The sequence below is a fragment of the Heloderma suspectum genome, chromosome 4, assembly GCF_057233095.1.
Source record: "Heloderma suspectum isolate Gila_16-S chromosome 4, 16-S_ref, whole genome shotgun sequence".
Lineage (NCBI taxonomy): Eukaryota > Metazoa > Chordata > Lepidosauria > Squamata > Helodermatidae > Heloderma > Heloderma suspectum.
In genome coordinates this window covers 287,737,652-287,757,161 of record NC_139461.1, presented here as the reverse complement: position 1 = coordinate 287,757,161, position 19,510 = coordinate 287,737,652, and the positions used below count along the sequence as shown (strand labels likewise).

Sequence of the window (19,510 nt, the reverse complement as noted above, 5' to 3'; positions counted from 1 at the left end):
GGAGCATGGAGCAGCGAAAATGGGGCATTCCTGGGGGTGTTCCAGGGCAAGGAAGGCGGAAATGCTGGTATGACACATCCTATGTGTCATCTGGCAGCTACTTCCCCTGCTCCACCTCCCTGCGGCTAGACAGGGAGTCTGTCTAGCTGCCAATGTAGGGCAGCTGAAGTGTGGAGGGGATGATCCCCTCTGCGCATCTCCTGCCCTGCATTGGATAGGCAGTCGCCTCCGAGTTCAGAGGGGGCCACCTATCCCCATAGGATTGTGCCCTTAAGCTCTTGGGATGCAAAACTGCATGTACCCAAGGGGTGGAGAAGCTCTTTCACTCCGAGGACAAAATTCCATTTTGGAGAAGTACTTGGGGGCCTCACTCCAGGGGTGGGTGGGACCAAGGGCAAAAGGAGTGGAGCAAAAACATCGGCCTATTGTAGTTTACAGCTTTTATTGCCAGTAGTTATGCCATAGGAGAGGCATATCTACCTTTCAGAATGGGGGAAAAACAGCCAGGAAACCACCAAACGATCCGTGGTCAACGGAAGGGCATGAGGCCAGGGGAAGGGGGTGTGGCCCTCTGGGGTTAACCCCCCCCCTGAACAATTACCTTCCCCCACTTCATTAAGAGAGCAATCCTATGGCCACTAGACACTGTCTACAGGGCCATAGGATGTTTCAGTTTCTGGGATCCGAGGTCAGAACGAGGGCTCCGAGCTCGGAGCCCAGAAACCACGCTCCCCGTCCCCTCATAGCCAGCATGGCTCTGTCCGTGCTGGCTACATTTCCTTGCTTGGAAATGGAAAGGAGCGCGGAGACGGGGAAAAGGGGGCAGTCCCCGGGCTGGGGAGGAGACTGCGGAAGCTGCGTTACGCAGCTTCCTGTGTGTGTCCTGGCCTCCTTCCCTCCCCCTCCCCAAAGCCATGGCTAGACAGGCAAAATCGCCCATCTCACCAAAAATGCAGAGCAGCTGGAGCATGGAGGCAAGGCTTGCCTCTGTGCTCTGGCCGCCCTGCATTGGATACTCAGCAGCCTCTGACTTTGGAGGCTGCTGACTCTCTCCATAGGATTGGCCCCAAGTCCCTTGTGAAAATCACAGCACAGATCTTCAGAGAAACTTTGTGACTCCCCCCGCTCACACCTGCCTGAGCGCTTATGCAGATACTCACCTATCTTCTCACGTACTAAAAAATGACAACCTTTAATTTAAAGACAACCCTTTAAAAACCGCTCTGACCAGTTGGGTGGAGAGGGGAGAAGAAGTGTGTTACTCATCATGGGAACCATATAATAGGCTCCCTGGATGGTGGCATGAAAACATACACACCTATTTTAGCAGCTGTCAACATGCTTGGGGGCTGCTTTGGATTTTCAGGATCCTACTGCTTGACATACCACAAAAACCTGTTAAGCCAATTTTGCGAGATTTTATGTCAAGATGCACAAATCATGAACATGTGTATGGCATGTGATGTGGCTGCAAAAAAGGCAAATGCTCTTTTGGGCTGCATTAATAGAAGCATAGCTTCCAAATCCCGGGAAGTACTCGTTCCCCTCTACTCAGCACTGGTTAGGCCTCATCTGGAGTACTGTGTCCAGTTCTGGGCACCACACTTTAAGAAGGATGCAGACAAACTGGAGAGGGTTCAGAGGAGGGCAACAAAGATGATCAGGGGACTGGAAACAAAGCCCTATGAAGAGAGACTGAAAGAACTGGGCATGTTTAGCCTTGAGAAGAGAAGGCTGAGGGGAGATATGATAGCACTCTTCAAGTACTTGAAAGGTTGTCACAGAGAAGAAGGCCAGGATCTCTTCTTGATCATCCCAGAGTGCAGGACACGGAATAATGGGCTCAAGTTACAGGAAGCCAGATTCCGGCTGAACATCAGGAAAAACTTCCTGACTGTTAGAACAATACGACAATAGAACCAATTACCTAGGGAGGTGGTGGGCTTTCCCACACTAGAGGCATTCAGAACAAGGCTGGACAGCCATCTGTCAGGGATGCTCTGACTTGGATTCCTGCATTGAGCAGGGGGTTGGACTCAATGGCCTTGTAGGCCCCTTCCAACCCTACTATTCTATGATTCTATGATCTCTGCAAAACTGCCCCTGGGTCTCCAGGAAGCTGTTATCTTGAATTCAGCTTTGCTTGTTACCAGCCTTGAATATATGAGATGTCATGGCGTCAACATCTAGCAGTGACCCAGGCACAGAGGATGAGGGACAGACTGGGTTAGCATCCCAACATTGAACCAGACTCCAAACACTAGGTACCCCTTGAGCCCAAGGCCCTTTAGCCTGGCCCCCCAGCAATGGCACCGCTTGAGTCCAATGCCTTTGAGAAGCCAGCAGCGCCACTGCTAAGTGCCTCATGCTCCACTGAACCCACTCACCAATACACCATGAAATCATGGAGAGGCAGTAGACTGCCAGACTCCATGCCAGAGAGCTGCCCCTTTAAGGCTGTGCACTCCTTAGCAAGGGGGCAGAGCCTGAGCAGGGCAGGAAGTATAAAAGGACTGGGTCTAGACTTGTTGGGTTCTGAAAGTCCTGCCTCCAACTGCCCTGGTTTTCTGGAAATCTTGATGCAGGACTGACTTCCGCCTGTCCATTTCTTGCCTACCCCCTCCCTCAGACTTCTTGTCAGACATGCATCTTCCTGACTTGTCTGTGAGCTTTGCCTTGCTAGGACTTAACTGGACAGAGTTAAAAATAAGTACATTATCTAAGATAAATATGTTTATTTTGCATTACATCCCATCCCATGACCATTGCATATCCAGTTCTGCCAACTTCTAGCTCTACCATCTTGAAGTCTCCTGTCCCTGTAAACAGCTCCACCTTTCATGTCCATCCAGAACTCCTGCATGTCTTCTATGAAACCTTTGGCTTTACAGTACTCGACCCTGAGCACATGAGGCTGACATCGCCCATGTGCTACCTGTAACTTTTACCTCTCCCTTTCCTGCCTTCCTCTGCCATCTTCCTGTACTGTCAACGTGTAGACTGTAAGCTTCTTGAGGCAATGACCTATCGTTTTAATCTATGTATGTGCTCTGGCGGAAGGCAAAGATAAACAATGTAATAAATATGAGAATTTCAGCCTTAACACACTAACCTCATTAATAACCATAATATTTTTAAAGTGTCAATTAAAGAAGTGAATGACCTGCCATGGGCTGGTGACCAGAATTGGGGTCCCCACTGTGGCATAAAGAGGCACCATGGTGCCCACAGGGACATCCAATGGCACCCACGAAACTCTCCCCTCCCTGCCCCCTTCAGAAACAATTTGTTAAAGAAAAACCTTGGACAATGTTAGGGCAGCCTTCTTTCTCTTTCTTTCTAGCATATACCCTTGTTCTCTCTCTCCCCTCTGTTCCTTTGCCTTGCTATTTCCCCCTCCCTCCCAGCTTTAGCCACACTATTTCTCCCTCCTGCAAATCTTTAGCTCACTTTTGACTAGCCAGGCTCCCATGGCAGCCATTATGGGAGTAGCTACATCCTCCATGGGAACCATTTTATGGTGGCACCCACAGCAGTTTCTCAAATTAAGAAGTTTTCATCTGGGATCCTAAAGAAAATAAAGAAGGCACTAAGCAAATCTCTCTGAGGAAGAAGTTCCATAATCGGCGGTGGGGCTACAAATGAAAAGGCCCTGTCTGTGGTCACTGCCCACCTTACTTCTCATGGTGGGAAGCACAGAATAGGGCCTATGAAGCTGATCTCAACTCTTGGGCAGGTTCATGTGGGAGAAGGCAGTCTCCTGGGTCCCACACACCCCAAAACACATCTATGAATGTATGTGGATTTCCACATCCGTTAGCAGACCTAAACAATATCCAGCTAGCCAACTGCCAGAAAGACATTTAAGTGATGTGTTGATAGACTTAACTCTGAAAGGCAGGGAAAAAAGAAATCAAGCAGTCAATTGAATAAACAGATTGGAGTATTAAGTACATAGTGGGAGTTCTTACAAGGAAAGACAGGACCAGGGAAAGGAGTCAAACAGCTGTTTCTAGGACCAGAGCACCTCCAGTAGGGTAAGAATGCTCTGAAAGAAGTGAGTTTACATTTCCCTGAAGGTTACTCAGTTACTTTCAGCTGTAAAGCATTTAAAAAACAACAATCAGGTCTTTATTACTTTTCAGGGGGTGGAGAGATTGCAAAATTTACGTACCATTTAACTACGAAAGTAGCTTGGTTTGCACTAGGATTAGGGCTTCAGTACTTCTAGAAAATAGATGCTGTTATGATTTGTATATCACTTTTAGGCAGTGTTTATTATAAGCATGTCAGATTCCAGGGGTTTTGAGCTTGAACTTCTTGCAAGAGATACAGATCACAATATAACATAGCATTAAACCAGCATAACCCAACTGAAATCAGTAAGCTTAAGCATGCTTAATGTTGCGTTAGATTGTGGCCATGGTCTTTTTATTTCTTGGATTAATTGCCCTCATATGAAGAGCTTAAAATACATGGAGTTTGATCCAGCTTAAGCTGAACACCAAAAGGTAATGAACACCTCCATCAGCAAGTAGCTGGTTCAGTGAGCCAGGCTGAGCATTGCGATGCTGATGCATGTAAGCATCCAGATACTTCCATGTAGGGATCTGCTTTGCTGCCCTTATAGTAAGGTTAAAGATGGATTTAGAATTCTGTTGTTGAATTCTAAGTTGGACTTAATGGGACTTAAGTTAGTTGACCTTCCCCATGCAGCTGCAAGGCTTAATAAAACAAAAAAAATCCCATCGGCACCAATGACAACTTTTCAGTTAAGTGCCAGAGGCATGCAGGGTGGGAGGATTTGCAGGTGGGTTATGGCTACAGAGGGAAGGGATAAGCCCCTTCCCACATGATGTGGCCCTGCTAATGACTGCCTTTTCACAGCTGTAATTAATGTAAGTAAAACAACAGATGTAACTACGTGCTACGCTGTGTAATGTGTGGCTTTGCCCTCAGGCAGTGGAGGCTGTTGGCTCTGAGGTCAGTGGGGTGGATAATCCTCTCTGGATTTCAGTCAGAACTCTAAAAGAGCTATCCAAGGTATCAAGCACCTCAGATAGCTCCATTAGAATTCTGACTGGTTCTAGCGGAAACCCAGAGCTGATTCACTGCCCACTGACCTCAGAGCCACCAGCCTCCTCTGCCCTCAGGCACTGCTATTACAAGGCGGAATAATATTAGCTACAGCATCAAGGGTTCATTTTCCTGGTGATCCTCTAATGTGATGTATGCTATAATCTGCCAGCAATACCCTTCTATACTCTACATAGAACAAACAGGCCAATCCCTATGGAAAGAATCAATGGATGTAAATCTAACATCAGAAATGGCAATATTACTCAGCAACCCACCCTTGCTACTGGCCATCCTTAAACAAAGGAATTTGTGAAAACACTGAATCACAATTCATCAAGTCTGTTCATTTGGATCTGAACAGAGACAATGGTTTCCTGCCCCACTACAGCATTTAATCAAGTCGGCACTGCTGAGTTGATTGTGTTATCACCTATTGGTCTCTTTGCTTATCTGGCATACATTTGAGCTTGAATTGAATTATCACTGTCTATGTTTTGCATGCAGAGGAATGCACAGCTGTTATCGCAGCATGTTTCACTGAGTTCAGTAACCTTAAGTCTTAAGGTTAAGTAACCTTAGGGCAAAATCCTGTGCATGTTTGGACAGAAAAAGTCCTACAGCTCTCTCGGAGGCAGTATGCCTATGTACACCAGTTGGTGGGAGGGTGCTGTTGCACTCGTATCCTGCTTGTGGTTTCCTAGTCATCAGCTGGTTGGCCACTGTGGGAACAGAATGCTGGACTAGATGGACCCTTGGTCTGATCCATCATGGTGGCTCTTCTTATGTTCTTAACATCCCTCTAGCCAGCCAGGTTGGCTGGGTGAGGGTCATGCTGGAAATTGCAGGACTTTTTTCTGCCTAAACATGCCTAGGATTGCACCCTCTTAAGTAACCATGCATATAATATAACTGCAGCCTTATTTATCAAAGCCCCTAATTCTTTCACCAAACAACCTTTAAACATTCCATCCTGGAGATGGCAAATTGTATGTACACTTCAATTGCCTGATACAACTGAGGCTGCAATCCTAAACCTACTTCCTTGGTAGTGGGACTTACTTCTGAGTAAGTGTGGCTTGGATTGGGCAATGAGGCCCCACTCTTGCAACAGCTTCCAGGTGTGTCTACTGTAACATTTGTTTCTTTATGATCAGGTGGGATGGAAATCCACTTGATCACAATAAAGAACTCATTGCCTTTAAGAAGGGAGAATTTACCTAGATAGATAAGTAAATACATAGTTAAAGAAGGGAGATAGTAAAAGTTAGGTACAAATAATTGGGGGAGTGGAGTTTAGTATAGCCTACAACTTCTGACAGAAATTGTAAAGACTTCCCTGGGTTGTCTTTACTCATCTTAGATAGGTGAGCAATACTCAGTGGTGCAATTGTTGTTTATATTTACACAGTGAGTACTGTGCTGTGAAGGATACTTACTGGATTTTTTCTCTTCCAAATGGGACTTCAGAATAGCTTTTACATCAATGCAACTTGTTCTGTCCTGTGTTTCAAACAGGAATAAATTGGTTTAGTAGGGAGAGCAAAAGTTTAAAGAGCTAGTTTAAAAAAAAAAATTCATATAAAGGTGGAAGATGACAGAGTGTTTAAACAGAGAATGAGAGGAAGAAAGGAACTGACTACTTCTTTTAAAAAAAAGTTTTATAAAGAGAGGGAAATCCCTAGGCCATTAAGAAAGATTTATATATTTAAGAAAGAAGTGATTCTTCTAAACATACTGCATTGTTTAATACTACGATCCTTAATTGGAGGAAGGTCTTACTGTCTTCACTGGGGCTTACTCCACAGAAAGTGTGCATTAATAGTATGTGCTTCACATGCATTATCTGCATAATCTGTGCAACATTGCAAAGCAGGTTAGTATTATTAGACACATACTGTAGCTGCTGGGCACTGGCCAGTAATGGCTTGCCTAAAGCCAGCAAGTGAGCTCATGGTAAAGATGGGACTTTGAGCCAGGGTCTGCTTTGCTTACATCTCAGTCTCTGAGCCACTGCACTAGATTTGGGTAGCCTTAGTCCTGGGTCAGGAATGCATTTACTCAAAAGTAAATCTCAATATGAACAAATGCCTGTGCTCATGAATATGCTTCGAATTGACCCCTTAAGGTTGTGATCCTTTTCAGGGTGCGAGAGCTAGTTTTATGGACAGTGGATAGAAAACTGAAGTTTAGCTTCTCTACTAACCCATGAACTTGGTGGATGGCCTTGAGTGATCCATTCTTTTCCCGTCTCTTTCCACACTTGCAAAAAAAATGGAGAACTAATGTCTTGTCGCATAGGGTTAAGGAAGAAGGGGAGGAATGTACCTCAATGGTAGAGTAACTGATCTGTATACAGAAGGTCCCGGATTCAATTCTTGCATCCCCAGTTGTAAAGGATCATGAGTAACAAGTTTGGGAAAGACCTCTTTCTCTTCCCAGGACCCTGGAGAGTTGCTGCCAGTGAGAGTACGTAATATTGGGCTAGATGATTCAGTATGAGAGAGGCAGCTTCATAAATTATACGTTATAAGAACAGCAAAGAACTTTGTTTACTTGAATGCCCTTAATAGGGAATAAGGAACAATAAACTCAGTAGGACTTGCATCCAAGTAGACATGCTTAGGATCATGTTCCATAAATGGTATAGAAATGATAATAGTATTTCTGAAACTTGTGGGTGCTGTATTTAAAAGTAGTCTGCAGTAGCATATCTAAGACCGCTTACTCTGGATAATCCCACTGAATTTCATGGCCACTCTGGTGTAAGTGACTTGACAGTAACGACTAATATGCTCCCTATATGCTAATCTGATACTGCCGTTTTTGGCAACAGCTCTTTTTTCTTTTCTTTTTTTACTGTTGCATGGTGTGTATAAAGTTCCAAGCCTTCATACCTGTAGGGAGTTTGTCTTGTGTGCAGAAGTATTTACGATATCAGGGCTGTGGCTGAATTATGCAAATATCAGGGAGGGTAATGCTGTCATCCTAGACACTTCTACCCGTGAGGTAGCATTTCAGTGACATCTTAAGAAAGATCCTAAGCATATTTATTCAAAAGTTAATCCCATTGGGGCTTGCTCCCAAGTAAGTTTGCATAGGGTTGTAGTTGACTTCTGCAGGTGCATGTCTGGATTCAGAAGCCTTTATTCCTCCTTACCATCCTGTTAAATAATGCATAGATGTTTAATTTCTATTCCTTTGTGCAGCACTATAGCCTTGGTGGGTGATTGTGGAGGGTGCCTACCATTTTAATTCTTCCACAATGCCTCTGGGGCTATGCTGTAGCCCCAGAGGCATTGTGGGGGAATTAAAATGGCTGTAGCATCAGTCTGGTTACCCTAGTAACACCCCTCTAGTCCTATGGGTGCTTATTTGTGAATAACAGTCTGTTTCTAATCATATTGACTAAGAAGTCCTATTGAATTCATTTGACTTTGAAATAAGGATGATTAAGAGTGTGAGACAATCTTACAAGACTAATACTGTTTTCCTGGAGCTCTGATGTGGAAGTAGTGGATTTGGGGGGTGTCTCTTTGAGTATTTAACCTGTTCCTCCACCTATGGTCAGCCTGGATATTTGTAAGTAAATGCAAATATTGCAAAATGCCAGTACATCTCCAGTGGCCTCCGTCCAAAGAAAACCAAACCTGGGTAATTGCTGTTCCTGTGGAACATCTCACTTCTTGGAGAAGTGGGATGAGTGTAACTCTACTTCTGCAAAGGTAGTAAGTAGTTCCACCTTTAGAATGCAATCCAATAAATGTTTACTTGCAAGAAAGCTCCGTTGCATTTGGGGGGACTTAATTTCTGAGTAAACATGCAGAGGATCAGTTTTTGGAATTTGATTCATTTGAGAGTAGACCCATTGAAATGAGGGTTTTTTTTAGTTAGACTGACACTGGATACAATTCACAATCTGTTGCATCCATGGGTGGTGAAGCCAAAACAATTGATGTTCTCGGTTAGCTTTATTGTGGCTCTTTTTTATTGCCCTTCTTACAGAAAGTCTCTCAGCAAAGGTTCTACGAGGTCCAAAATGTCAGTGAAATCTGCCAAGATGTATGCCTCTCTCCAGAAAGGGGCAGCCGTCTGGGATCCCAAGCCACAACAAGTGAAGAAAGTTTTTGAAGCCTTGAAGAAAGGACTTAAGTAAGGATCCCACCCACCCTGGCATACAACACATCAGTATGTTGGACGTTGCACTGTATCTTATGGATTAACATTTATTTAGCTCCAGTAGTGTGCTTAGTACTGTAGAGAAGGGGTCCAAAACCTTTTTCAGCCTGAGGGCCAAATTCCATTTTGGAGACGTTTTGGGGGGGGGGTGCATTTCAGGGGTGGGCAGGAACAAAGGCAATAGGGCAGGGGCCAAAATTGCCCACAATACCATTATATTTTAGCTCAAAGCTCGTACCGCCAGCAACTAAGGCTTAGGAGAGCATTTCAGTCTTTTAGAATGAGAGGAAAAAACTACACAAGCCAGGAAACCACCAAACGATTGGTGGTTGGGGGAAAGGGGGTGGAGCCAGGGGAAGGGGTGTGGCCACCTGGGGAACCCTAGAGGGCCAGATTGGGTCCCCCAGAAGGGCTAATTTGGCCCCCAGCTTTAAGGTTCTGTACCCCTGTTGTAGACAATAAGGAAATAATTCAGCCTGTGCTCAAAGGATTTACATGTATTGTTCTGAAGAGGTCTGAGCTCGTGGTGACTCCCCAGGAAAGGGATCTTGGGGTTATGGTAGATAGCTTGATGAAAGCATTGACCCAGTGCACAGCTGCTGTGAAAAAAGGCAAATTCCATGATGATTCCTTTCATTAGGAAAGGAATAAAAAATAAAACTGCCAATATCAGAATGCCTTCATTCAAATCTATGGTGCAGCTGTGTTTGGAAAGCTGTGTATAATTATTTATAATTATTTTATTTATTTACAACATTTATATACCACTCCACAACAAAGATTTCAGAGCTGGGAACAACATGATAAAAGAATAAAACCCCATAATTAAAACAATTAAAACAGTTCTGGTCACTACAGCTGAAAAAGGATATTGTAGAGCTGGAGAAGGTATAGAAATGGGCAGCCAAAATTATCAAAGGACTGGAGCAAATGCCTTATAAAGAAAGGTTTGATTTGGGTCTTTTCCACTTGGGGGAAAAAGGCAAGTAAGGAGGGGGATGATAGAAATGTATAAAATTATGCATGGTGTAGAGGAAAAGGACAGAAGTTTTTTCTCCCTCTCTCACAATATTAGAACCCAGGGTCATCCCATGAAGCAGTATGGATAAAACAAAACAATTCTTCACACAGCGCATATTTGAACTGTGGATTTGCTGCCACAAGTTGTAGTGATGTCTGCCAACTTGCTTTAAAAGCAAGGATGAAACAAATTAATGGAGGATATGGCTATCAATGGCTACTAGTCATGGTGGCTATATTTCATCTTCAGTATTGAAGAACATATGTCTCTGTATACCAGTTGCTGGGGAACACAAGCATAATGGTGCTATTGCACTCATGTCTTGCTTTTGAGCTTCCCAAAGACATGTTGGGAGCAGAATGCTGAACCAGATAGACCTTTGGTGGTTGGCTATTCTTATGAACATCAAGTAAAAGAGATAACCTTTTCTTCAGACTTTTGTTTAGCTAATTGTTAAAGACGTTTCCTCAACCAGCATTGATGGCTGGAAGATGCTTGCTTAAATAGGCGTTGATGGCTGGTGTGTACTAGCTACTGACCACATTTCACATAGGGTCTGGAGAGAAACCATTTGCAGTTGAGATCATCAGCAGTGGAGACAAAGTTTAGGCTTTTTGCTGGAAATAAAGTGCCTTGAGGAGTTCTGTGTAACTGAAAAACGCGCTTACGACGACTTCTATTCAACCATATAAAGCATGTTGAACAGGTAGTAGCCATCATCCACCAATATCTGCTTAAGCAAGAATCTTCTAACCACCAATAACCACTGAGGAAACATCTTTAGTTCTAATAAAGTTAGTGCTGCCCTGATCCAGAGTTTCCTATGTCTTGCACTGTTGCAAAAGTTGACCCTCAAATATAGGCCAAGATCTCCCACAATCCTAAATAAACCACTAGTAGATTTTTTGGTCTCTTGAATAGCATCCTGGGCTAATAAATTATCTGGATCCAGGTAGCTACTTCTTTGAGTTGTCTTTATTTGGCATGGGAATTTATGGCACTAAGAGCGAGCAAACCTTTTAGTTCAGTAAGTTTTCAGGCAGCTGCATTTTAGAGATTTGGGTGCAGAAATATTTAAACTAGCCTTGGAGACTACTGTACTGTGTTACTGGCAAGTGATCAAATGGTTGAATTTGGGGGGGAAACTGTGTGTCTCCGATGGATGGGTGGGACTGTCTTTGCAATGGTTAGAGGACCGCCCCCCCCCCACGTAAGTTGGAAAAGGCACAGGCCACGTAACATAAACACATTGACCTGTTTAGGTTCTGCATCTTGTAAAGCAGCACTGACTGCATCATTTTTTAAATACAAAGGGAGAAAACTGAGTTATTCATGTCTGGTCTGAATTAACTCACAAACTTAGAGGAATGTGAGCTGAGGAGATTTGCCCCCTGGGAGCTAACATGGAGTTTCAGTCTGCAGCTATGACTTACTCTCTTTTTGGGGGTCCCACTGGACCCAGTAGGCGCAAAGAGGCCAGAATCTTGCAGGGTAAGGCCCCACTACAAAGTAGGGGGGAGGCAGATCCCTCCCCACCCCCAGGCAAGTCTTCCTTTTCAGAACGTGGGTGAAGTTCTTCTGTTGAGTTGAGACACTCCATTTTGTTCAGCAGAAGCGTTGATAGAATAGTCATTTTCTCCTCTCCCCCCTTCCATTGACCCCTAAAAATGCAGAGGAAGATGTATGTAGGTTGCATGTTGTTATTCCTGGCTGCCCCAATTGAGCAGCAGCCAAAAAGGGGGCAGGAAAGGATTCACTGCTGTGGCTGCATGGAGGACCAGCAGCCCACGCAGGCCAGTGATGTAATCTTCTCACCTTGAGTAGATGCAAGCATCACTGGGCAATCCCTTTTTCCTTCTTGCTTGCTGTTGCACAGAGGTGGTCCACACCCCCTGTCCCATCGCTGCTTGTCAGTATGGCCAAAAACAGCAGTGTGTATTGCCATGTGGTTCACTGGTTGTAGGTTCTTTTGAGCCAACACTGCGTATGTGTGAGGATGGAGGTAGCCAGAAGTGGCTGATTCCCAAAGCTGAATTAGTACGAATGTTTGTATGGGGCAGGGAGAATGTCTAGGGGTCTAAATGAAGGTTCCATCGGCTGGGGCTTAAGAAAGGTTCTATCAAGTTCTCCCAAGATGGTTGAAGACACTGCCTGTAAATGTTGTCGAAAAAGCAACATTGCATAGTAATAACCAGATGTTATTTCGGTGGCGCAAGAACATTAGAACATCAAATGTTAGAGCATTTTTTTGGAGTGTTTGAAATACAGGGTAGAATCGGGGCTTTAGCTGCTATAGTCCAGAAGTGCTTTGCTCCAAAGCAATCTGAGCTCTGCAAAGTTAGAGCCTCTCTATGCAATTTGCAGAATCAGATGTGAAATATTTTCCTGCAGTGCACAAAAGCTTTACCACTTGGTTCTGTTGCTGGTTTACAGTGCTGCCTAATGTCTGGATAGATTTTTCCCAGCTCTATCATAGCTGCCAAATGTGCAAAAAGTCTCATACATGTGCGAGAACTGGGGGCAGGGGGACTCTTTCTGCATTCAGTGCAGGGCTGACCTGGGCTGCATAGTATTAGTTCCTAGTGTGGCCAGCAAATTCCAGGCAACAGACTTTGCTAGATGGCTGGGGAGAGAGCAGATGTTCAATGCTTTACTGCTGTTATCGCCCCAAGCAGAAATCACTTGCTGTGTGCAAAGGGAAGTTCTGATTGTGTATCCCCTCCTTGCTTGTATCAGCATCTAGAGCAGCAAAGGGTGGGGAGAGGTGATGGAGGTGTTCGTTCGTTCGTTCGTTCTTTCTTTCTTTCTCTCTCTCTCCCTCTCTCTGTTTCATTTGGTGGACCATGGGCTGCTTCTCTCTACTGACGGTGCCTCTGGGAGGTTGAAAGGGGGAAATTTAAGTGTTTGGGATTTTCCATGAGAGCAGAGAGGGTGTGTGTGTGTGTGTGTGTGTGTGTGTGTGTGTGTGTGGAGGGGGACCCTACACTTCATTAAAATAGGTTAGATGTGAAGAGCAACTGATATGCTAGGGCTTGCTGCTGCTTGAGGGGTGACCAGGGGAAATGACTGTGCCACATGGAACCTATATTTCTCCAAGCACTATCCTGACCTGAGGCAGAAATGGCTTATGATCAGTGGAGACTGGTGGCTCTGATGATGCTCCACACCTTGGAAAGCTCCTTTAGAGTTCTGATCAGTTCTGACTGAAACCTGGAGTGGATTCATCACCCCACTGACATCAGAGCCTCCACTGGCCCAAACACTGGCCCAAACACCAGCCTCCACTGGCCCAAACAGAAAATCTGGCAACACTATGTTCTCCAAACTACAATTTGTCCATCCCCAAGGGTAGAATGAGATACATGGAAACATTATGAGCTTGCCTCACCTAGCCGCTCTTAAGGCCATGCTCTTTATAAAATGCCAAGAAACTCCTCCTCTAAAGTCAGAGCTTCATGTTATGAGGCAACCTTATCTTTGTCTTGTAATACTGATGTGGGGCACCTTGCAGGCAGAAGGGGGTGCTTAACCCTTCCCCCATCCTGCAACTGTCCACCACAGGCACTTCATAGCCCTTCCCACCCCCCCTCCCCAGCTAAGGGGAAAGTAGTGTGGGAGCTACGCCTGAGCTGAGGCTGGGTCTTTCCATATGTATTACCACCAATGAGGTGGTAATAAAAGTGGTAAAAAAGTGAGGGGGTGGAATGGACTGTACCACTTGGGAGTACAGGTCAGGGGACACCACTTCCGAATGCTCCCCAATATCATATCATATATCATATATCATATCATATCATATATAGTCTGCAAATAGAAAACAAGCCTTCCAGGGAGAGAGAATCTAACCCAGCCATTTGTCTGTTATGCTAGTTTTCTATTTGCACGGAGGTTTTAATGTAGGGGAACATTTAAAAATATGATTTACCAACTGCAGTCTGAAATGGTGCATTCCATTCCATTCTACCACCACCATCTGCATATGCCTAAGGGGGGATCTTTCTTGGGGAAGGGGAGATGCGGGAGAGAAGTGGACATCATGTTCCTGTTATCTGGACAAGTATGGGTTTAGAAATGTGTGTTTTATATAAAACAAATGAATATAATGCGTAATTCCACCCTCAGAGATGCACTGCATTCAAAACCTACCTGTTCCTCCCAGGAGCCAAAATTACTTACTCTTCCATCACAAACGCACAAATACAAATACCTAGAAAGTAAGTTTCATGTAAATGTGCTTAGCACTATTGTCATATTCCCTTGCTTTCTATGGTTCATGAACTGGTCAGCTGGGTTTGTTTACCCTAGGCACACTTCCCTGGATGTGTCCCGTTTTAAATTAGTGAGCCCTCCTTGTGAGTATACATGCTTATGATGGTGCTAGAAATCTGTCCTGAGATATGGCCGGACACTCCCATCAAATTCATTTCTTCCTTTTAGTGAATATCTGGAAATGCATCAGGCAGAGCTGGATTATCTGTCCGAGTGCCATAAAGATACAAGAAGGAATTCCCGGCTGGTAAGAACGTTTCACTTTCTCTAACCCATTCTAATAAATAGCTGGTCATTGCTGCAAACCAAGGGCACAGTATGAAGTTAAGCATATTTAAGGTGCAATCCTATGCATGCCTTTTTTCTGTCTAAACATGCATAGGATTGTGACTTTAAAGTCCCATTGAGTTCAGTGAAGAAACGTCTTGTGGGGAAATCAATTGGGCTTCAGTGTTGTACTTTGGCTAAGCATACTTTATGCTAATTTGGCTTCAGTATTCAGAACTCCCCATAATGCTCCTGTAGCTCAGGGGTGGGAAGACTCCAAGCTTGCAAGCTCTACTTTGGTTTTCGCTAGAACCCCCCAAATCCACTAACTGGAGCCTGGTGTGAAAGCCATGCATTTTGAATTAAAGAATTCTGAGCCCAGGAATTTGTTGTGAGTACCAGAACTGAATGGAGCTCTTGGTCCTTCCACACAAAAAAATCCATTCCTCCTTACCCCAAGCTTTCCTAATTTCAGCAATAAAATTTAGAAAGTCGTTTTGTTGCTGCTGTTGATAAACAATTGAGAGTCGGAGCCCTTGCTGATATACTGCAAATCATCAAGAGGTCTACCGGTGAATCCAAATCTAACTTCTCTGCACCCCTACTGTAGCTCAGCACTTCAGAGGTGAAACTTGACTCTGACTACCTTTTAATCAGGGTTTACAAACCAGTTCCAGAGAGAACCATAGTTAGCACTGGCACAGCTTTAGAGAGTCAGTGGGTGCCAATGGTGCAAAATCTGAACTTCAAGGGCCAAACGAGATGTGACAGTGTCAGACGTGTTCTGTTTGTGGGTTTGAGGAAGGCCAAGTGTCCCTGACTGGCATGTACCATTTGCTCCAAAAACAGAACCGCCACCTTCTACTTTATTGGGGCAGACCTAGATTTAATCAAAATGGGTCTGCCGTTGTCCCATCCAGTTTAGTCCTAAACCACAGGACAAAATGTGCTTCTGCAGAGCCCAGTCACCCTCCCCCAACCACTAGTAAACACAGCTTCTTGTATTACAGAGCATGTGTAATCATGCCTTCAGAAAACTTGACAGGCCTTTGGACACTTAATACACAACTGCTCTTCTCTGTTCACTACAAAGGAACCTCTGAGCTCAGGCAGGCTGCAAAGGCAGGGTTCTCTGGCTTTCAGACCACAATGATGAGCCCTGTGGACTTCGGGTTGGATGTTGTCTAGGCCCAAGGTTTTTCATTGGTGTGGTGGCAAAGTTGTAATTCAAGCCCACCATATCACTGCTAATAAAAGCACAGGAGCTCCGTTACAGTTGTGTATTAGAGTTCTCAGCATCTCAAGTCCACGAGGAATGCATACCTGGATTTCTTTCTCTCCTCCCTGTCCCCCCGCCCCGAACCAGCGCTATATGCAGTATCTGCAACATCTACAAGCTGAACAATGCAAAGCATTTGGCACAGAACCAAACAGTAGCATTTGGATTACTATTGGTCTTCCTTTTTTTTTTAAACAGAAAAGCAGTGGGCAGTACTCCATACTGTGGAACAGCATATTGTGTGCTGTTTGGTTTTAATTTTTGTGAACCGCCCAGAGAGCTTCAGCTATCGGGCAGTATAGAAATAAATAAATAAATAAAATGCTGTTGCTGTGCTCCCACTCATTTTGTTGCACCAGTGGGACCCACTGCCAGCACAACGGTGAGTTAGCACTTTGTAGAGGAACCCTGGAAATGCTGGTTTCCAGATCAGGACAGGTCAGCAGAGCTCCCTTCTGCAAGCGCTGCTGACCTGCCCCATTTTGGAGACAAGCATTTCAGCTATTTTCCAGGGTTCCTTTATGAAGCGCTAACTCTCCAATAGGTTCTGCCGGTGTGCAGGCAGCATGGGATACTTCCCGAAATATTGAAACAGTATAACTCTCTTTCATAAATATGTCCATGAGCAGTTGGTATATACTAGATTATATGCATTTGAGGGATGTACTAATTTAGCACACTTTCATTTCAGGCTTTCTACTATGATTTGGACAAGGTAAGAAATTACCAGGATTCCATGCTGTATTTTGTGATATATAGCATGACTGTAGCCATGTTGATTTTCAGTCATTGGTGGTAGTTGGCATTTGCTACTGTTACTGGAAGTGTGTGGTCCTCCACACACCTTGCCACAGTTACTTTGTGCAGTAACATTGAGTATAAGAGTGGGCACAGTTGTGGATGGCTATGGATCTGGTTGTATTCATTCTCTTACCAAAACTGGGGAGGAAGACATTTGACCTTTGGTGAATGCAGAATTGTGCCCTCTTCTTTGCAACCAACCAAAAAGCTTGGGATTAAAGTATCTAATATACCACCTTCTTCTGAACTTCCCTGTGTCCTGAGATCATCTCAGGACCTGCTCTGGATGCCTCTAGTCTGGAAGTTAGATGTGTGGTTACTAGAGATGGACCCTTGGTAGTGGTGGCCCCCTGATTGTGGAATTCTTTCCCTAGACATGTTAGCTTGTCTGCTATTCTTTAGGCAATAGGTTAAAACTGTCCTGTTCTCTCAGGTATTTTGTTAGTAAATACTACTGATCTGCTGGCAATTTTTTTTTATATCATGCTCTGGTTTTTAAGTTTTATTACTCTAGTTGTTAAATTGAGATGTTGGTTTCCATGAAGGCCAATATGGTGGAAAGGTGATGTAGGTTTTTAAAAATAATAATCTCACTTGGTATATGCCAGTGTAGTGGCTGTAAATGTGAACATAGATGTGGATATGTCAACACTAGTAGATAATGGACCTCTTAAAACAATAACTCATATTTAGGCAAATGTATGACGGTAACAAATTCTATACTGTCTTGCTTGGAGCTGTATAAATGACTTCTTGTACATCTTTTTCTCCCCCTTAAAAGCAAATCCGCTCTGTCGAAAGGTATATCAGGAAACTGGAATTCCATATAAGCAAGGTAAGGGGTTATATTCTCTACCTGTCAGGTTCATGCTGTGGTATAAACAAATCTCAACATAGAACATTTTTCACCATAGCTTGTTTGAAGGGAAATTGTAATAGGTGCTTTCCAAAAGCTACCATCACTTTCTTTGCAAAAGGAGGAGACTTTTTTTTTCAATGACTCCATTCAGAGTGATTACTGAACACAGCTGAAATGCAGCCTGTAGAACCAGTTTTTATGCCCTGACAGCATATTTGGAAGGGGGGGAAAGCTGCTTGTGGTAAGAGAGAAGGGAAGGAAGAAGCTGCAACTAGCACTGTGACAGCTAAAAGAAGGTAGCAAACCACATGCCCATCTCTCTGGTGCCTGAAGATTCCAGGAGTACAGAAATAACTTTTCTGTATATAGGGCTGGATCTGTGTCTGCAAGGACCAATCTAATTCAAGAGATGGATCCTTTCCTACTGCATCCAGCCCATAATAAATTGATAACATTGTATGGTATCATCCTTCACTATTCAGTTAATACCAGAAACAATCTCCAGTGAATCCTCTATCTGAACTATTTTATTCCCATTTCATGTAAATATAGTATAGTATTTTGGCTCTGGTGAAGTAATTTGAGAAAGGGAAGAGCGCTATATAGGCATTCAAAGAGCACAAGTGCATATAAAGCATGGAATGGGTGCAAGGGTATGCCAGCCCTACCTCCAGTGTTCTCACATGTGCTGGTTCCTCCCACAAATTCCCAGGCTATTTGAAAGACCACTTTCTCCCATACCAGCCTGTCTGAGTATTAGGTCCTTCGGGGGAGGCCCTTCTTTTGGTCTCGCCACCATCAGAGGCACATTTGGTGGAGATGCGAGAAAGGGCCTTCTTAGTGGGTGCTCCCAGTCTCTGGAACTCCCTGCTAAGGGAGAATAAGTGATCTCCCTCTTGTTTTGTCCTTCTGCCAGCAGGCAGAGATGTTTTTATTCAGGCAGGTAAACCGCTTTGTTGATGAAGTTTTTTTTTTTTTTAACTGGTTGGGTGCCTTTTATTTCTTTTTATGGCTGTGTTTTTAATTGTCTTTTAATTATTTGTTTTTGTGTTTTAATCAAGGGTGCTGTTGCACTCATGTCCTGCTTGTAGGTTTTCCGTCAACAGCTTGTTGGTCAGTGTGTGAACAGAATGCTGGACTAGGTGGATGGTTCTTAAGATTCTGTTGTTATCTATAGTTTATTTTTGTTAGCTGCCTTGAGTGCCATTTTTGGAGAAAAGATGGGGCATGCATTTAAGAATGAAAGAAAGATCTGAAAGGCAGTTCTAAGTACACGTGGCCGAACATGCTTAGAATTCTTCCTGAGGTTAGGAACCCTGTGTTCTTAGGGACTGATCATGGGACTGATTTGAAGCCACACGGGCATAGTAACCCCCTTCAGACCTTTCTGGTCAACACAGGAAGGTCAGGGTGTTGCTGGCAGGGTTGGGGACATGAGGGTAGAGCTAGCATGCATGTCCCCACCCACACATGTTCTCTGAAATGCCTGCATAGGGCTGCTGTCCCTTTCAATGGCTGTGTTGGCCATTACACCTTTCAGCGCTTTACTGCTTCTGCTTGGCCCAGTTGAGACTACATATACTTGAGAATGGGCACAAAGCCACATGACATAATGTCAAGTTTACCTGTCCTTGTGCAAAGAACCTAGTGTTGGATGAGCAGGATTGTGCCTGATATCAGTGGGATATAAATGTGCTTAAGTTGTAGAGAACTTGAGCACACTCCGGGAGAGAGCGGAGGACAGGAAGGCCTGGCGTGC

At 44.3% G+C, this 19,510-nt stretch overlaps 1 protein-coding gene across 4 annotated transcripts in view; it reads left to right on the top strand.

The window, feature by feature from the left end:
• RIPOR3 (RIPOR family member 3) overlaps positions 1-19,510 on the top strand; it is a 139,030-nt gene that overhangs the window by 68,621 nt on the left and 50,899 nt on the right. For 3 of the 4 annotated variants that reach the window (XM_084854143.1, XM_084854144.1, XM_084854142.1), the window contains 4 exons: positions 9,082-9,228; positions 14,714-14,792; positions 16,783-16,806; positions 17,674-17,727. In XM_084854143.1, coding sequence (XP_084710269.1) covers positions 9,082-9,228; positions 14,714-14,792; positions 16,783-16,806; positions 17,674-17,727 — 304 coding nt within the window. The remainder of the gene's footprint in view (positions 1-9,081; positions 9,229-14,713; positions 14,793-16,782; positions 16,807-17,673; positions 17,728-19,510) is intronic. The other variant, XM_084854145.1, reaches the window with a different exon arrangement.